Source organism: Globicephala melas, chromosome 1 (assembly GCF_963455315.2).
Source record: "Globicephala melas chromosome 1, mGloMel1.2, whole genome shotgun sequence".
Taxonomy (NCBI): domain Eukaryota; kingdom Metazoa; phylum Chordata; class Mammalia; order Artiodactyla; family Delphinidae; genus Globicephala; species Globicephala melas.
The window spans coordinates 86,360,980-86,380,766 of NC_083314.1; the positions used below are offsets into that span (position 1 = coordinate 86,360,980).

Below are 19,787 nucleotides of genomic sequence, written 5' to 3' on the forward strand. Positions count from 1 at the left end.
CGTAGCTTCCTAGTGAGCTACAAGATGTAGAGAAGATGACAGACGAAATGCTTTCACAGTGGGCCACCAGCACCTCTGAATTCACATCCAGGAGGAAACTGACCCCTGCAGCACTTAAGGGTGGCCCAGTCTTAGGACTGGCCCCATCCATCCAACCATTCCTCTGGCCCTCTGGCTCTCCATCCCTATGACTGCCCCAGAGCCAAGGCAGGCTGTGCAACAGTAAGGACTAAAGGCATTTACTTACCACTGAACAAACCCCACATTCAACCACAACTGCAGCTTTGGCTTCTACGAGCATCTTGCATGCTCTGAGGAATTCCAACTTCAGTCCATATATCTGCTTATAAATGCACATCTGTCTGTACCCATAGGTACACACAGATGCATGCTTATCTATATCTTTACAGCTGTGTGGGCACACATCAGTTTATTTGGGGCTAAGGCTAGACATGCATATACTTCAAGGGGCTGTGCAAACATGTTTCTGAGTATAGCTCAGATGGTTATTCAAATCAAGTAGACTGTGAGACAGCTGGGACCCAGAGAGAAGAACACACACGATATTTTAAAAAAATTAATAGTCCATATTTTAAAATTGGGTGATTTCACAGAAAATCCTAACTTCCAGCTTTTCTTAAATATTGCAAGACCCAGGAACACTTAATTCCTGCATTCCTGTTGCTTCCTTGACAGAGGAAATGCATTCTCCAGGTGCCAGATTCCATCACTCCATGCCACAGCCCTGACACTGACATGCCACACAGATTGCTATTTACTCCCAAGCTAGCCTGATATATTTTTGCCTCTTCTGTGTAACCCAGGGTCTATTTCACTCACCTATGTTTCCCTAGCAGGCATCTAAGTGTACAGCTCCAGGTTTAGTGAGGCTTCGTCTGGGCTGTCCTAACCTCTCAGCTCTTCTTCCCTACATGACTTAGGGTCTCTGGAGAGCGAGTTTCCTTCTCTCTTACACTGTTCTACTTTGGAATGAGTCCCCAGAGCCTGCAGCCTGCAACTTTCCCTTCTCTGCTCTGTCGTCAGCCTTGCTGGCTTCCTTTCAACACCATTCAAAGGAGGTGAACCAATCACACTTCAGAAGAATCCTCAAGCTAGCCAATGGTAGGTCAGGCTGTCCTTAGACCAACAAGAAACCACAGGATATAGATAAACTAATTAACATGCTAGAAAAATAAAGATAAAAACCCAAGAGAACCTATTACAACAAGACTTAGGAAAACATTTACAGAAAAGAGGCTTGATCAAGTACCAGTGTACTTACAGACTGCCTTTGATCCTCACCTGAGCTTCCTCCGTCCGAGTAGAATCATTTGCCAACAAGGGCTCTCCGGTGGGAGCTTGAATGGTGACAGATTTTTCTGACCCTCTGCCATCTTTATTCCGGGGTGATTTGTGCCTCTCTCTATTTCTTTCCCTGAAAAAAAATAATAAAAGATAAATCCGCTAGCACATTTATGCCACGTTAATTAACCCTCATCAAAACATGTTATAGGACTTCCTTGGTGGTGCAGTGGTTAAGAATCCACCCACCAACACAGGGGACACGGGTTCAAGCCCTGGTCCGGGAAGATCCCACATACCGCTGAGCAACTAAGCCCGTGCACCACAACTACTGAGACTACGTGCCACAACTACTGAAGCCCGTGCACCTAGAGCCTGTGCTCTGCAACGAGAAGCCACCGCAATGAAAAGCCTGCGCACTGCAACAAAGTGTACCCCTGCTCGCCGCAAGTAGAGAAAGCCCGTGTGCAACAACGAAGACCCAACGCAGCCAAAAATAAATTAATTAAATTAAAAAAAATATTGTTAAAAAAAACATGTTATAAATTTCATTTTGAATTTAAGAAACTTCTACACACACACACACACACACACACACACACACACACACACACACACCCACCCCACCCCCCGGCAAAGAGTAAGCTGATCTTTACTCCCTACTTACTATTTTCTTCCTGCCACTCCAAGACCCAAAAAAAGACTGTCATTTCTTCTCTATCAACAGTGATCATATTTTTTCAAAGCCTAATACTGTGAACTTTAGAATTTCTGTAGCTAAGGCACATTTCATTGTAAAATCACTGACTTGAGTTGATCATAATTCGCCTAAACTTATTTTCTAGGACTTTTTTCTATTGGGACAACACAGCAAAATACTTAAGCTTTGGTCTGTCCAAAAAAATCTGGGACACACTGTCACCCTACACCTTTGGACAAGAAGAGAAGAAAGGAAACCCTAAACCAATACAGAGAATCAGTTACTTCCCATTACTACAAATTCAAAACTAAGTCATTCCCATAGATTCTAGATGAACTTAAAGCACCCACAGAAACAGGCAAAAGTGAGAGCAAATGACCCCAAGAGGTACACACATGGGTGTGTGTGTGTGTGCATGTGTGTACGTTTTCAGGCCCCCTAAGGAAAGCAGGCTGTTGCACCATTTTACCCCAGATGAACTTCCTGGGTGGTCTTCCAGGGTGACGATGAGCGCACCCTGCTGTGGGTCAATGCTGAAATTAGGAATCAACCACTGTGCAAAGCCCAGGGGTCATGACCTGGCCATTAACCACCTATGGAGACTGGCACCCCTACCCCCAACTGTGAAGAGTCAACCCAGGAGCCCCTCCAAAGGAGCCCCTCAGTGGCCAAGAATAAGTTCCCTCAAACTCCGTCCCGCAGGCCGCCCTGACATCAGTCCTCCTTCCTTCACCCACGCGCCCTCCTCCCCAAGGTCTCCCAGGCAGGACAGAAGCGTCGCGCACACACACACTACAGAGACAGACGGTCACGTTTGGGTTCTGCCCCTACCTGATGTGTGAGCCTGCACACGTTACTGAACCTGCCAATTAAAGAATGTCGCTCACCAGTGGCTCTAAAAGGATGAAGTTGCTAGCCCCTGCTGTTGCTGACCTTCGACACACCCTGAAAGGAGTTCAGGGCAGAGATCAGGAAGGAGGCACTCTGTGCTCTGGGAACACTGGCAGAACAGCCTTTCAGACAGTTAGACATTTTCAGGAGAAAATGTTACGAACCCAATTTCTCCCATCTTCTCACACCTAGAAAAGCACTAAAATCATTAAAGGAGACGTCTGCTCCTCGTGACCAGCAGCAACCTTCTACCAAGATGTGTGCCTGCTTGCATGTACCCCTTTCGTCAAGTCGTATATATGCTGACCTCCCCCACTACCTCTTCAGAGCAGTTCCTCAGAGCCATGTGAGAGGCTGTCTCCCAGGCTTTAGTCTTCAGGAAGCCCCAAATAAAAGTGACCTCACAGCTCTCATGTTGTGTTTTACTTCAGTTGACAAGCCTCTGAAAAACCTCAGTTTCATCATCTATGCAATGGGGATAACGATCTCACCACATAGACACAGGGATGTGAAATAATACACTGTGGCTATTATTACTGCTATTACTACCCACACATGGCAAAGAATGGTGGCTTGACTTGGTGAAGCAGAGTACGTGTTCCTCGGAGACAGATGAAAAAGAAGCTTTTAACACACAATCAAACCCCCTCCCCCTGCACAGCATCCCTCCTATTAACCTACTACTTAGCTAACAAAACCACATGCAGACTTTCTGTGGTCAAACTTCTGCTTTATCAATATCTCCCTAGGATAAGCCCTGGTTAATTCCTTCAAAGGGCAGGGAGGCTTCAGTTGTCCCAGAGACGCTTTCAGTGATACCATCTCTAATCCCTGTAGCGTAATTTATCACTACAATCTATTGTTAAATTAGAGTCCAGAAATAGATGTGTTCTGGTCAACTCTGGTGTTTTGTTTTAACTGGGCAACTAAGGAAACAGCAAAGAGATGTTGTTTGTTTATCCAGGGGTGTGTCTCACTGCCAATCACTCCACTGCCCACCCCAATTTAAAGAGCACTTTACCAAGTGCTTTCTTATGTTAATCTTGTTCAATCCTAACAATGACCCTATGTGGTATTATTGTCTGCATTTTATAAATGAGGAAACGGAGGCTCACAGAGGTTAAGTGACTCCCCAAAGTCACAGCAAGTGGCAGAGCAGGATGTGAACCGACTGCCTCGATTCAGACCCGCTCTGCGGCACTGATTTGAAGAGCAACTGGAAGATTTTGTAGCATAAGTATTCCTTATGCTCATTCCCACACCCCGAACTTGATGAACTTACCAGAGCTATGGAATCTGCCTTTGAAGCTACTGCTAGAAGTCATGACTTGACCCTGACCTTGGAGAACACAAAGCAGTGCACCCAACACTCTGGGCTGCCAAAGACAACCACTTCAAAAGGACTCACTGTGAGAAACAATAAGCAATGGGGGAAAGTTTTCCCATGTGTCTGATCAGTCTTAGCTGTTTAGACTAAGTCTGGAATCACTGTTCCCCAGGACCCCCACCTTGGCCAGGCCAGACGGAGGCACTGCTCCTCTTACTGTGTTTCCACTTTCCCCAACTGCTCTCACATCTATCACTGTCCTGCCATCTGCCAAGTCACGTGCTCCCCTAACCCATCAATCTCTTCACTAGTCCCACGGGTCAAATCCTGTGACAGCACAAATTCCACTGGAAATCAAAATTCTTCCACCGAGTGCCAGTTCCTGCAGGCTGAACACTACCAGGGCCGGAGCGGGTAGGGAAACACCCAGGGCTGGAAACAGTCTCTCAGGGGCCAGCCCTTCCTCGACCCGACCCCAACTGGCCCAGCCTGGCCCTTAAAGGGCCCGACAGTCCCCAAAGGAGACGCGATCTCTACAGTTCCCCTGGTAACATCAGAGGTAAACCAGATAAGAGCCCACTACCTGACAACTCCAGGAAGGTTTCTCATCCTCCAAGCCCAAAACCCTAAACCACTGCTTCTCACACGTGAATGTGCAGACAAGCCACCTGGGGTGCAGATGAAGTACAGATTCACTGGCCCCATCCCCAGAGAAATAGTCTGGAGAGGAGAGACACCAGGAATCCGCCCTTTTCATCAGCACCCCAGGTGATTAGAAGGCAGGTGGTCCAGGAAACTCTGCCCAAGGCTCTCCCACCCAAATGCTCCTGGGGGAGGAGGTTGTTGGAGCGACTACTCAGAAGTTTCCCTGTTTGTAAAATGCCCTGTATACAGCGGGGGCTCGATAATGGGAGCTGTGAGTGCAGCGCTCAGCTACACAATGTTGCAGTGTACAGTGTGGCTTCTATACTAAAACAGCATTAAGTGCATGAGGCTGGGAGCAGGACTCAGGACAGCGTGCATCAGGCCCAGATCTGCCTTTGAAGCTACTGCTAGAAGTCATGACTTGACCCTGACCTTGGAGAACACAAAGCAGTGCACCCAACACTCTGGGCTGCCAAAGACAACCACTTCAAAAGGACTCACTGTGAGAAACAATAAGCAATGGGGGAAAGTTTTCCATTCACTGTCAAGTAAGGGGCTGACAGAAAGCTCACCCTATCAACTCAACGTGGGCTGCATGTCGTGCTGGTCCTTGTCAAGGGAGAAAGACCTGTTGTACAGCTTTTATAAAAATCACTGGTCCTAAATTACTGTCTGAGCCCGGACTACATAGAGAAGTCCAACAAAAAAGGCTGCCTTCCCAGTGCTTTCCAGCATGCAGAGCTATGAGCCCAGTATGGCTGTCGCTTCACTGCATCGGTACCCAAACGTTCATCCCCAGAGCTCCAACTGCCGTGATGTCAAGGACGTGCTAAGTACCCTCCAGGAGAGGGCCCGCCAGTGGTGAAGACCACCAGTCCACGGTGTCTAAGAGAAACAGGAGACAGGGAGTAGGCTACCAAACCACTGAAAGGATTTTTCAAACACACGCGCACTTGGTGTTTCTCCAACTCCACCCGAGTTGTCTGGATCACCTAGGCATCTTTGCTGGGCAGGTGTGCCAGCCACAGGAATCCTCGTATCTTTATCTCTGAGCCTGTCTCCATGCATCATGTGCCCGTATGAGTAAAGATAAGTCAGGAGTCGGGGGCAAGCAGTAACATGCTGGAGGCCTGGGCATGTGTCTGTACCCGCACGTGTGTGAGTGTGTAAATGCTTGTATTCAGGCGATTCCAGAGCTGAGCCCTGGGGGTGCTGCTGTAAAGCCCGTCTCACTCTGACCAGAATCCCCGTCGATTCCTAGACCGTTCCCACTTACAGTCAGCATTTCCTGGGAAGATGATTTTGCCCTCTTTCTGTTGTTTGTCTATTTCTACTTGGGGAAAGCCAGCCCCACCGGTTACTCTTCCCTTTCCTTCTCTACCACCACCCACCACCTGTCCTTTCTCCACCAACTGCGACTGCCGGGGCCTGGCTGCTTCCTCTCGGCACTGCCTCGGGTGCGAGGGCTGGGCACAGGACAAACTGACTTGGAAGCGGCCTCGGAACAAAAGCACAGATCGCCCTACCGCTCAGGCAGCCTCTTGTGGACAATGCATTTTATAGTACATTAGTCACATGGCTTACCCTCCACTCCCTTTCTTCCCTATCAGTTACTCTGCCGCTCTCCACCCAGCACAGCCCAGGGAGGAAAGCACGGCTTCCAGAGGAGGACTAAACGGGGCCTTAAACCTGAGGGTCTCTACCAACCTCATAACTTCAGGCAAATAGTGCTCTCTCTGAGTCTCAATTGTATCACCTGTTGAACGGGGGTCCCACCTCCCACCGTTCTGGGACTGCTGTGAGGATGGGGGATAATGACCAAGGGTCCTAACAGGCACTCTCAAACTGGTCATGAACAGTACTGGCAGCCGCTGTATTGAACTCGGGGAACTGGTACTCCAAAACCCAAAGGTTAGGCGAGGTCGGCTGGAGTCTGTGCCGTTTTCCCAGCAAGTTAACTGGATACCCTCTGGAGATGGCAGGTATCACAAAACCAGACCACTAACCTCTTTGTTAGAAAAGAGTCACTTGTCATCTGCTTAGAACCCAGCCAGTCCTCCAAAGATGATCTCGGTGTCATCAGGAATATCAAGTTTGCTGCCCTTCGTTATTCCCCGCTGACAGTTCTACCAAGATTCCTAAAGAGCAAACAAGCTCCCTCTCCTTTCCTACTCTGCCACTCAAATTCCCAACAAATCCCTGAGCAAAGCAGCCCTCACAGGGACACTCCCGGTGATAGAGACCCTCTGCTGGGTCCAGGGCACCCACCCCGACAAAGGACTCCCGGCACCTACTCTCTATGGATTACAACCTCTGCCCCACAGTCACTATGCCCTAGAGGGCTGCCTGTCAGGGAATCCAACTTTTCTAAAGATGCCAGGAAGTTCACCTATAAATCTTGAATCTCTCACCCCGAGCTCTTCTGAGTAGGCATTCAGCAACACCCTTGGTTAAATTATTAAAGGTCTCAGCTTGTATTATTTGCCAAGTACTTTCCGCAGGGGTCCAAGAAGGCCCTCAGAGTTCTGCCTGCTGTTTTCATTGAAAGTTACAGTCTCCTAAAGTTACCACGAGAGCACTGCAGTATCAATTTCTCGGGGCCCCAAGGGGCCTGAGGAAACAGCAGTGCAGAGCAATGACAGTCGGGACACGAGTCTAGATAAAGGAGGCCAGAGATGGTTCCTCCTCTGAACACTGCAAGGCGTCCCTCTCTACTCACCCCCAAGCACCAAGAGAACCCCAAATTCCCACTCCACTCATCACACTGTAGGATGGGGAAGCTTGGCACACTGACAAGGGAATTGCTTTTTCCAGTTAAGTTCAAAGATTGGACATTTTTACACAGCTGTTTCTAGTATTTTAGAACAAATCTGATATGTTTACCCACTGATTGAAATTTGTGATTAAATGTTTCTCACCAGAGGGTTCCTGACTTTCTCAGGATCTGGGTTCTGGCATGTCACTTTACGCCTCACTCAGCAGCCCTCCTTGCTGTTTCCCATGCTGACTAGAAAGCCTTGCCTGGGCTCCAGCACAAGCTCATTTACCTCTTTCCCCCAGATTGTTATGATTATACGAGCAATACATGAAATTTAGAAAATAAGGAAAGTTAAACACACACACACACACAACTATAATCCCAAGAGTTGCACACCTAGAGATAGGCATGGTCAATCTGTTACCATTCATTGTATCATAAGAGTATATAACCATTATAGGTACAAAGTTTTGAATCTTGTTTTTTAGTAACGTGGCATCATATGTATTTTCCCATGTCATTAAATAATCTTTGAAAGTCCTTCTTTTACACTCATTCCATTTCTACTTTTAATCACAAGATACACACTTGTAAAAGACTGAACAAGTGCAGAAAGATAAAGCACAAATGAAAGTTCCCATCAGTCACCATCCTGTGTGGACCCCTTCCCGGTGGATGACCGCTCTGGGCAGCTCCGACACTATCCTTCCAGACCCCTTTCTGCGTGTGTACATCCGTACATGCTAACAAACGAATAGATCAATTAGATATCCATATCTTACTGCTGTTTTACAAAACAAAATCCTGCTCTGCATTCAGCTGCTTGTATGGGGAACTGCTCAGTCGGGGAAACACCACTATAATCACCATTCCCAGCCATGGCAGGGCTGTGACCACAGGTGGGCCTTTGAGTCTGGTGCTGAAATGCCAAGGCCATTGATAGCATTAATACAGCCACTGGTTAGTGACCTACTATGTGCTGTGTTAAATGCTTCACAAGCATAATCTCATTTAATCCTCTCAACAGCCCTGCTATACCCATTTTACAAAGGAGGGCTCTAAGGAAGAGGCAGCATTGCAATTTCATCAACTGCACTCTTCACCAGTACAGTACCACCTCTTCATTCATTCATTTCCTCGTTTCTCTCCTCACCGTTCTGCAGGTCTGTAATACTGCAGGCCTTATGAATACCAGTGCAGACCTGTTCATTCCTCACAGAGGAGAGGAAATTTGGCCCCATCACCGAGGTTGGAGTTTTCAAAACCCAGGCCTGCGCACTGGGAAGACTAGTCAGAGAGAAATAAATAAGGCACTAGGCCAATCCTGCCACTTCAGTGGATACGCCTCAGGCAAATGCATAATGGATGAGTCAGCAGCTTTGGGTGAGAAGCAACAAATTAACACTTTTTTTATTTTGGAACTTTCACTCGCATTCTTGGTAAAGCTTTGAGAGAACTGTCATCTATGAAAAGTACTTAGAAATGAAAAACATTTCCACTGAAGGGAGAAACTTTAATTTAAAATCAACTGTGAGAACTTAAAAGTCACCAACTGTAATGGTGGCTATAAAATGTAAATTGGTGGTGTAGTTCCTCCCAATGCCCGTTAAATGCTCTTGGACTGAACCTCCGGCGTCCACTGCCCTGCGGGGGGACTGTTTGAAAGTGAGCCCAGGCAGCCTGAGCAACCTGCAAGTTTCCCCCAAAGGAAAAGTGGAACAAGCAGTAGCTTACATACCCTTGTCTGTGAGATTTTTTCGAATGACTAGAATAGTAAGAGTATCCAGAATACGTGGATTCGGTATCCATAGCAACGGAGAGCTTGCTCTTGCTGAAGGAGCAGGTACTGTTTCTCCTTAGAGGTAGAGAATCTCACCTACTGGATTCCTCCTCAGACCTCAAAAGGCCTGGGAATCAAGGACTTACTCTTCGGCAGGAACGAATTCTGGGAAAACAGGAAAAAAAAAAGGATATCAACCTTCAAAGCCAAACCCGAGGGGCGAGAAGATAAGTGACAGTAGCAAGCTCCTCTCTGGGGTCTCTATGATGGAACAAGTGAGCAAGGGTGAGGCTCCTGAGTGCTAAGTGCTCCACTCAGGCAGCAGCCAGCTTGCCCAGGTGTCTGGGAGGGGGACGGGTGGTGCCGGGCAAAGCCCAACCCCCGCCCCGCAGCAGCGGGGAATCCGGAGGTGGGAGAGACCTGGCCCTTGGCCATCTCCCAGACACAGCCGGCCTTCCTGGCATCCCAGTCCTAGACACCGTGCCCAGCTCCCACTGCCAGTGTGCTGGTTACAAAACAATACCCAGGGAAGCAGCTTTTCAGGGATTTGCTCAGAGTTTCCGAAACCACTGGGGAAAAAAAAAAAAAAGGTTCTCAATCTCTTTAATCCAGGAATCCAAACTCCTGAGAATTTATCTCAGGGAACTAATCTCCTTTTTTAAACGAAAAACTACTATTAGCACACTGTCTAAAATAGTGAAAAGCAAGAAACACTCTCAATGCCCCCCAAACAGAGGACTAGGTCAGGGAAACATGATTCATTCACCCAAAGAAATATCATAGAGCTGTTTAAAATGATAATTACGAAGAACAGAAATTTGTATGATATAGTGATAAATTTAAAAAGCAGGCTACATACAGCACTGCAGATAGACGCTGAAATCTACAATCACTCACTGAAATTACAATCACTTACGTAAGGACAAGGATGACAGAACATCAGAAAATGAAAGCAGGTGATTTATTAGCTGCAGGTTCCTGGGTCTTTTCCCACATTTTCATTAAATATTGCTATGCAATAAAAATAAATTGGAAATGTTTCCAAGTACATTCCTGAGCCCCACATGCTAAACCTTTACTTCGAGAGAAAGGAGTTCTGCACCCCTCACCCCGGAGCTGGTCTCCACCCCACAGGGCTCCTCCTTCCAGCGCCCCTGGAAGCTGACACTGCAAACAGAGCCAGGGAGATCAGTGTGAAGAAAAAACAAAGAAGCCGCAGATGCCATACCTCTACCCCCACTGGGAGAAGGCCAAGGCTCCTGAGCAATGAATGACCTGCCAGCCTGGAGGGAATCACCCACAAACCACCACTGGCCAACACAGTCCGAGCCTCAGTACCACCTAGGTTGTTTGCCCTTATCATTCATTCCCTAGGGTCTGTCACCTAGGGCTAGCTAGCCTCCCTTTTCCTGATGTCCTGACTCATTATTTCATGTCTGCTCTCCTGCATGAGCCCAAGGTGAGCAGTGGGGAGACCCGGGGTCTAGCCAGGGCTGCTCACTGTCAAGTACCACCTGGGATAAGTCACCTGCCTTCTTGAGCCTCGATTTCCTCATCTGTCAAATGGGGATAAACCCACTAGCCATGGACTTCACAGGGTTGACCTGGAGATATGAGCTGATACAGTATTAGGAGCTGGCTTCCAATCCCAGGCTTTACTCACCTGTTAGCTATACGACCTCAGTCAAATTATTAAATCTCTCTGAACCCACATCTGTAAAAGGTGAATAAAAGGGCTCATGCGAGAAACAAACAAGCTACAACTGTGACCACTCCCAGCACCGGCTCCGATACGCTGGAGAAGGGGCATTTGGGGTTATCAAGACTCCCGCGACCAGTCCCCAACCTAGAGGCTCTCCTTGTCTCTCTCAGTAAGAGAAAGACACGGAAAGGAGCAAGACAGAGTGGGTGCCCATGCTCGCCTTCCCACCTGAGGCTCACCTGCGGCCAGACAGCGCTGGGCTTGCATCCCAGTGCAGTCCAGGGCTTGCTAACTAGCTGCGTCCCCCTCGGAGCCTCTGGTGTCCTCATCCGTAAAATGGAAATAAGGCAGCCTATTTCGTGGGGTGACTGTAAAACATCAAATGTGGAAAAAAAAACCCACTGTGGGCATTTTAAAAACATGTTAGTTTTGCTCTTGGACCTTCCCCCACTTTTCTAGAAGACTTTAAGAACAAGCTCATCTTTTTTTTTTTCTCCCTACTCTTCTTCCCAGCATGTTCACTAGCAATTTCAATGAGCTTTCAGCACCTTAGACTCTCACTTCCTTTCTGCTCTGGGCTATGCTGCTTGTTCTTCTCCATACCTGGCAGATGCCAGCCTCAGGAGGTGAGCCAAGATCTCCAGACCTGCCCTGAATGAGCCTCTTTCCCCAAAGGTCCTTCACCCAGCTCTCTGCTGACCTGCAGGTTCCAACACCCGGCTGCCTGGCCCAGAAACCTGACTGCTGTCTTCTACACCCAGAATTGACCATCCACAACGTTTATACTTTTTTCTGCCCTCCAACCCATTAACTCTCGATTCTCTTTTCCATCCCAGCTTCTAGCTATTTCCGGCTAAATGCTGCTGGGGTGTCTCAGAGGCAGGTGGCCCAGGCCCCGAAGACCTGGGCTGATCCTATTCAGGCTCCCCGGCCGTGACACCGAGGGGCAGACACTTACCTCTGTGAGCTTATCTCCCCACCCTCCCACCCCTGCCCCCGACACCTCTGTAAAATGAGGCCATTTAATATGATCTCTTCCTAGGGTTGCTTTTAGGCGTTAAAGGAAGCTCCCAAAATAAAGCCTCTGGCACATGCTAATGCAAATTTCATTCCCCTACTGCAAGAGGACGTCATCCTTAGTCCTCATTAAAACCTCCGGCCATCCGTTAAGGCAACTCCAGGCATGCCCCTCAAAGGAAATCATGGGCTCCCAAGTGCTGTTTGGGGGAAAGCTTTACCTCCACTCTACCAGCTGCCCTTGTCTGGTTTCTCTCTCACAATTCCTAACTATATTTATCAAAGGGGTGGTTTGCATATGCTGCCATTCCCTCCCTCTTGTCACCCCAATCCTCCATCTTTGATGCTCCATTGAAACAGCGCTAAGTTGGCCAGATTGCCAGGAGCCAAATCCAAAGGTCCCACCCTTGTCCTCCTTCCCCCCAGACCTTCTTAACCCATGTATTCATTCATCTGCCTCCACGTTTAGTGGGGCTATGAGAGACCTGCTAGGCGATGCTAGGTTACAGCAATGACAATGGCACACAGCACACGGCTGCCCTCGCGGAGCTCTCTGCTGTCTGTCCTCCTCCGATTTGATGGTGTTTGTGCTACTCCTCCTCCAACAGTCCTCTCCCTCTCCCCCATCAAGTTATCTTTTAAGACTCAAAACTCACCCATTATTCTCCTCCGTCCATGGATTTACTCTAGGATAAGCTCCATGGAGACAGAAGCTACTGTTTACCTACCCCAGGATACACTGAACGTAAGAGGTACCCAACAAATACTTACTGAAAGGATAAATCCCCAATGCACATTTCCTACTCAGATGCCTCTTGCTCCGCTTGGGATTCCCATCACCCCCGCGATGCTCTCCGGTGCCCCAGACTGTTCTTTTCAATTTCCTCCACTGGCGCCATGCAAACATCCTACTGACCCTATAGAGCCAACCCAGCACCATTTTCACAACTCTCTCCCTGCTTCAGCCCACACATTCTACTGTCCCTAAGTGCCCTCTGTCCCCTGTTATCCACCCCTCACTCTCCCAGTTCTCAGGCCACCCACTTCCTCCAGGCTCCACGGACACAGGGCTAAACTATTCCAAAGCCTGCAGGTTTCCTCACAGAATCCAGTCTCTCGAGAGTTCGGGCCCCTTCTGCGTCACGCTGTCTCTACCAGAGCTATCAATTCTTGTCCCAGATCTCAGTGAGGATTAAGAAGCAGCAACCAGAGGCAGACGGACAAAATCCAGAGCGAACTCATCTCAAAAGCCAATGGAAGGGTTTCGACATCCTTAACAGAAAAACACATCCTGAAGCTTATCATTGCAGCAGTACATTTACAAGATAGTTCCCTTGTATGCACAAGAAATTAGCAGAACTCAGATAAGGTCAGAGGGAGGCCTTATCAGGAAGATAATAAAGTAAAGAAAAGGAATCAGGTTCTCTGGGTAATAAAGTGATAGGCTGCTGCACTGGCTTGAATAGGATAGGGTCACATAAAGGTGTAAATGTGGATCCTGGAATCTGGAACTATCTATCTATCACACTGACCCCTGACATGACCCAGACTGTGCCTGGCTCTGGTTGGACAGCTGCCAGAGTGATCTTTCAAATCACGACGTGGACGTCGCTTCCCTGCTTAAAACCCCTCCACGGTGTTCCGCTGCACTTCAAATAAAACTCAAAATCCTTCACTTGGTCTGCCAGGCCCTGCCTACCTCTCCAGCTGGGCTTTCCTTCTCTACCCGAGGTTCTCTAAGGCACCCGGCTCTCTGCAGCCTCAGTACATCTGCTCTACTCACTCTTCACCCACCTCATTTTGCCCAATTCCTACTCATCCCTCTCAGCTGAAATACAGCTTCTCTCAAGGGCCTTTCCGGTCCTCCGGCCTCACCTGGCCCTTTCCCACCTCCCTGTACTTCTTGATATCCCAATTTCCAATTACACAGGGACTGGCTCCTGCAGAGACAGTAAGCTCCACGAGGGCAGGGGCCTCTTTCATTACTCTCTCTGCAGCTCCTGGAGCACAACAGGCTCTCTGTAAATGTGTGCTGAATGAAGGAAGGGTTTAGGTGGCACGTGTCGGGACGTGGAGCCCATAGGTTCACTGTGGAAGAAACCTTAGAGGTCGCCTATTTTAAATCCTCGGTTTTACAACCGAAGAAAAAGATGCAGCGATTACATTCCACAGTGACATCCGAACCACCAAGAGTGGAGCTGCTCTGCTGCTTGCACTAGTCTTACTCAGCGGCAAAGGTTATATGCCAGACACAGTAAGAACTGGCATCAGTCTCTGCCTCCCCCTGTCCTCCTGTCATTTATCCCTTCCGGGCTGCAAGCAAACACCAGGATAGGGCTAGAGCTTGTCAAATCACATCTCATGAAGGTCAGAGGGCAGTGTTGAGACAGGTTCAAGAGCACTTTTGACTAAGTGGCAGCATCTTAAATCTGGAATTCCCCAACAAAAATGTCAGAGAACCTCCTCCCCGCCCCCACCTTTATTAAAAGCAAAGTGGGGATCAGAGGCCTTGAAGAGAATCCGCCCCTAAAGTCACATTCACTCACAAAATATATCTGACTCCTACTTGAAAGGAAAACACAGTGTTCAGAAAATCATATGAGGGAAATAATATGTTATGGTAATGACTGTGGTAAACATAAGCTAACCTTCTCAGAAAAGGAAATTATAAAAATGTCAACAGCTCTGCCTAGAGCTATTAAGTGAACTTGGGTTGGAGGGTAGAAAGTTACCTTGCAAGGGGTACAGAGACACACGCTGAATTTAAAGAGCCATTCTACTCCTTCTGCAGTGGATATACTTCCAAGGGAAGCAACTGTGTTTATATATACTGTGCACATCGCTTTGCATATTTGATTTTTATCATATATATAATTCTAAAGGGTTTACACCATTTATTATTTTTATTGTTTTCAAGCTAACATTTTTCTCAAGGTACCCGTTTTTAATTACGTGGCACTCAAGGGGAAAAGGATAATTTAGATAATTTTGTTTAGTCAACTTTTCTTCTACAGGGGACAAGCAATGAGCACAGGTTTTGAAGTTAGATTGTCACTGTTCAAATCCTGGCTCTGCTACTTATCAGCTGTGTGACCTCAGATTAATTACTTAACCCTTCTGTGCCTGTTTCCCTAATTATAACAACAGAATTATATTTTACTTACCTTATAGGCTCAAGGTGGGTTAAATGAGATCATTCATAATCATTCAGACTAAAGCCTAGCACACGGTAAGCATTATTACTACTTAGTAAAGTTAAATTCCTTCCATTGGAAAGAATACCTTTGTAAGGCACATGACTTATGTATCATTTTCATTAAACTTATGTACTTTTTTTGGTCTATGTGAGTCTACTTTAATGAATCCCATTAGCTATAGTTAACTAATTTATTGATTTCCATTCTTTTCCTTGCAGGCCTTCTTTTACTGTCCCCAGCTTAGAAGTATCAGAGAAAGCTCTGTGTGTTTTATTGGGTTTATCTGGAGGACCTCAGGGCTGTAAGGGAGGATGGGAAGAAGTATTTTGCTGAACTTGTGGTCTATAAACCATAACACATCATCCAGGCCACTGATGTGGGGATCAGAAGGATTGTGGCATTTGCAACAAACCCAGTGATTCTTTCAACAGTGCTCTTCTAAATGAGTGATTCCAGGCCACTATTCATAAGAAAAGAAAATGTCAACCTCATTTTACCAATGATTTCAACTCACCTTCCCAGAATATCTCCTCTTGGTTCCAGTCATCAATTACCTCTGAAACACCCTTAACAGCTGGGTATAGATTTCCAAAAGCTGTGAATGGTTAATGTGTCTGGAGTTCTGACGATGTATATTTGTTCTCAAGTGACCCCCGCCCCTTGTCCCCTGCCAGATTCTTAAGCTTCGGAAAAGTAATTTCGAAAATACTACCTCCCCTGTAAATTCCATGATGCAGGGTCCAATGACTGCTGTCCAATAAAGCGGTATTCAGAAGGACACCAATGGAGACAGAGCTCAGCTGAACATACATGCACCTTTTCATCAGGCTTCAGGTGAGACCAAAGCCACTACTAGAAACATGGTCCAACCCCACGTCCACCTAATCCTGCCTTGTCCACCTTCTGGAAAATGGCACAGCACGATGCCCATACACAGCTAGTCCCCTAGCCACAGCTAGTTCACTTTATAGAGAGAGAAGGACCATAATAATCTAATGGCTCACAGTTAATCGAGTGCTTCATATGTATTAGGAACTGTTTTAAGTCATTTGCATATAATATCTCACTTAATCCTCAGAACACGTCTTATATGGGAGAAAAAATATGAATTTCACGTTACAGTTAAGAAAACCAAGGTGGCAAACCTGGTAAGTGCTGGAGCTGGGCCTTGAACTCTGAGAGTCTAATTCCAGAACCTGTGCTCTTGACTATGGAAACTATATAACAATGTAGCAATTACCAAACTCGTTTATTTACAGGGAGGAGGGGAGGCAACCATCACAAATTGTCCCAAACCACACAGAATCCACAAAGAATTCTGCAATTTCAACTCCTACTCACAGGTTCAGTGTCCCAAGCATTGTGGGGAGTCCAAAAGAAAAGAAATGAATCTGAAATAGTTCTAACTCCAAGGAGCTCACAGCTTAAAGGTAGAACCTGCCTATTAAAATACAATGTGATAAGTGCCCACTCAACCCAAATGCTGCTGAGGTCTGGGATAACAAACAGGGTGTGTGTTTGTGTGTGTTGGGGGCTGGAGGGGAGAATACCTTCCTCACTCAACATTTGTTTATTCTCCAGTGGACCAGGGTGACCTGGCATTGCTTCTTGGTCAGGAAACCTTCCTTTACGGTTTCATCCTTTTGCTCAAGTACACAAGGCAATGAAAATGTGTTACCTGGCAAGCAGTCCTTACAAACACGCCATTCTCAAAATTCTCCCATTTTACTTACAAATTAAGTTGCAACCAAGTCACGCTGCCAACACTGTAACAGTGAAAATTTCACCCTAGCTGTTTCAGTAATTATATTGAGAGACACCAAAGTCTGGGAATGCTAAATGCTTATGGAGAGGTGAAGAGTGTTATTTACTTGAACTGGAGAATAAACAGTTTCCTCCCAGAAATCAACCCCCAACTATATCACATTGATTTAATTCAACTCTAAAAACTCTAATTAGTGGTTACATAAAATGACTAATTACATCTCCCTGGATTCAGACAGTTTCTGCCATCTCATTTAAAGAGCCTAGGAGCTGTGTAATCAAACAACCCACCCACTGGAAGGAGAACGCTAATTAGCATTGTTGATTGGTGACACAAGTTATAATATTTTTCCAGCAACCCTGTAAAATTTATAAACACATCAGTGAAAATGCCAGATTCTTTACAGCTCGCTAGCTTTTGGAATAGATGTCTAAAAATACATGTATTTCCAATCACAGCCCCCCAAAAGGGGTTTAACAAAATGCACGTGCCAGCCACAAAATCATCATAATAAAGAGCTCTAACATCTCTTAACAAGCGGCTAAACGAGCTCACAACACCTTCGCGGGGTGGGCTTTATACCTGGTTTGAAGCTGTGAAAACTGAGCCACAGGCTTCTCGGCTCCAAGTCTCACTAGCTCATCTCCGGGCCGCCAGGCCGCGGCTCCGCCCCACTCCTGCCTCCGCCACCGACGCGTTTAAATTTTTATAAAGCTTCACACTTCCCCGGACACGTTTGCTTGGGGCAGTTTAAAGCCTGCAGGAGGAAATGAGGTCCTGCCCGTGGCGAAGGCTGCCCCGAAGCGGTGAGATTGCCTCCACCCGGGACGCCTCGGGCAGAGACTAGCCGGACGCCTGCTGCTCCACCCCGGCGTTTTTGAAAGTAAACTCCTACCTGCCTGTTGCGCTCTCCGATGCGCAACCGGACTCGCCCCCCGCCCGCCTCCAGGGCCAGCTCCCTTCTGTAAGCGAGGTGGGAACACAGGCCAGCTCTGTGCCGGTTTCTGGCCCAGGGTCGGGCGGGTCCCCGGGCGCGGGCTGTTCCCGGGTCGAGCCCCACGGCGGGGTGGGAACCACGGAGCGCGCCCGGCTCCCGGGGTGCGCAGGGCGGTCCGGCCCCAGCCCCGCAGGGCCGGTGCCTCAGCGCGGGTGCCTGCAGGAACGCTCGGCCACTCCCTGCCGGCCGGGGCGCGCACCCCAAAGTGCAGGCACGGTAGAAGCGAGCGTCCGAGGCGTGGGGAGGAAATGCCCGGACCGAGGAAGTGGGGTGCGCGGGGAGTGCGGCCCCGGGGCGGGAGGGGCGCACCTCGCGGGGATGGGAGAGGAGTGGGGTCCCGGGAAGCACGGCTCGGGCTATGGACCGCGGGAGGGAGGGAGGCTCCCGACCAGAGGCGGGAGAAGGGCAGTGAACCGGGGTCTGAGTCCGGGGTGGGGCTGCGGGAGGAGGACCCAGGGGCTCGCGGGGTCGCGGGTCCGGGTGGGGGCGTCTCCCCGCGGGAGGTCTGCACCCCGCGCCCGCCGCCCCGCCGCGCCCGGCCTGCGGCGGGACTCACCTCCGCGCCGGCCGTGCGGGCTCCGCGGCCCGCGGTCTCGGCTCGCAGCGGCCCCGACTCTGCGGCCTGCACTGGGCTCCTGTAGAGGCAGAGCCCCGCCGCCGCCGCCGCCGCCGCACTGCTGCTTTCCGCTTCCTGTCCCGGCGCCGCCCCGCAGCCCGAGCCCAGCCCTGCGAGCCCGGCGCGGCCGCGAGCCAAGAGCAGCGAGCGCGGCCGGCCCAACCGAGGGCCCGGCCCACCTGCAGCGCAGGGCGGGGCCCGCCGGCGTCTCCCCCCAACCCCCAGGCTCAACGCGCCCCGGACACACACGCACACACACTCAAACACACACACCGACTCACACACCTATTCAGGCACACTCGTACCCACACAGACCCTAGGGGCTGACCACACACACACTCATCCACACATCACAAACACATGGTCAGGGATTAACCCCCCCAGCACCCCAACATACTTGCACGCTCAAACTTACACACTCATGCACACACAGACTCACAATCATGCACAAAATTCAAGCCTGTCTGCCCCCAATGGAGCCCCAAAACACATTTGCCCAGCAGCCCAGGGACTAACCCTCTACACACACACACTCAAATACACATATTCCAAGAACCAGCCCACAAACGTCCATATATACCCATACCTCAACCCACATACACACTCACACTTAAACTCACATGCAGCTCAGGAAATGACCCCACATATAACCATGCACACCCAGACCCCCATAGGCCCCCAAAGCCGACCCTACCCCTCCTCCTCCCTTTAACAGCGTGGTCACTGCCCCCCAAACCCAGTATCCTAGAAGCTACTGGAAGAGCACACCCCTGAAGGCAGGCAGCCCCAGGTTCCAATCCTGATTCAACCAGGTCTGCTTCTAAGTCTTTGTTTCCCCGTCTGAAAAGCAGAGAGGAAGATAAAGCCAGCCTTTGCAGGACAGCGGTGAGGATTATGAAAAGTGGCTGGTGCCCAGTAGACACTGAACAGTTGCCAACTATTCATATGAATATTTACACTCTTCTTCCTTAGTTGTCTTGTGTGGGTGAATAGGGTTAGGGATCCATGCGGAGAGTCTGGAGTCTGGCTGGGACCCAAAGCAGCTTACATGGCCGCGCTGCCCAGTAGAGGTGGTGTATAATGAAGTAAT

At 48.8% G+C, this 19,787-nt stretch overlaps 1 protein-coding gene across 2 annotated transcripts in view; it reads right to left on the minus strand.

Annotated features, from left to right (window-relative positions):
• VANGL1 (VANGL planar cell polarity protein 1) overlaps positions 1 to 18,735 on the minus strand; it is a 53,944-nt gene extending 35,209 nt beyond the window's left edge. Inside the window, exons 1-3 of one of the 2 annotated variants that reach the window (XM_030869137.2) lie at positions 18,638 to 18,735; positions 9,362 to 9,568; positions 1,303 to 1,435 (exon numbers count right to left, since the gene is read on the minus strand). In XM_030869137.2, coding sequence (XP_030724997.1) covers positions 1,303 to 1,435; positions 9,362 to 9,432 — 204 coding nt within the window. In that variant the 5' untranslated portion in view covers positions 9,433 to 9,568; positions 18,638 to 18,735. Of the gene's footprint in view, positions 1 to 1,302; positions 1,436 to 9,361; positions 9,569 to 11,344; positions 11,431 to 18,637 lie in introns of those variants that run through there. The other variant, XM_030869136.2, reaches the window with a different exon arrangement.
• Between the last annotated feature and the right edge of the window lie 1,052 nt (positions 18,736 to 19,787).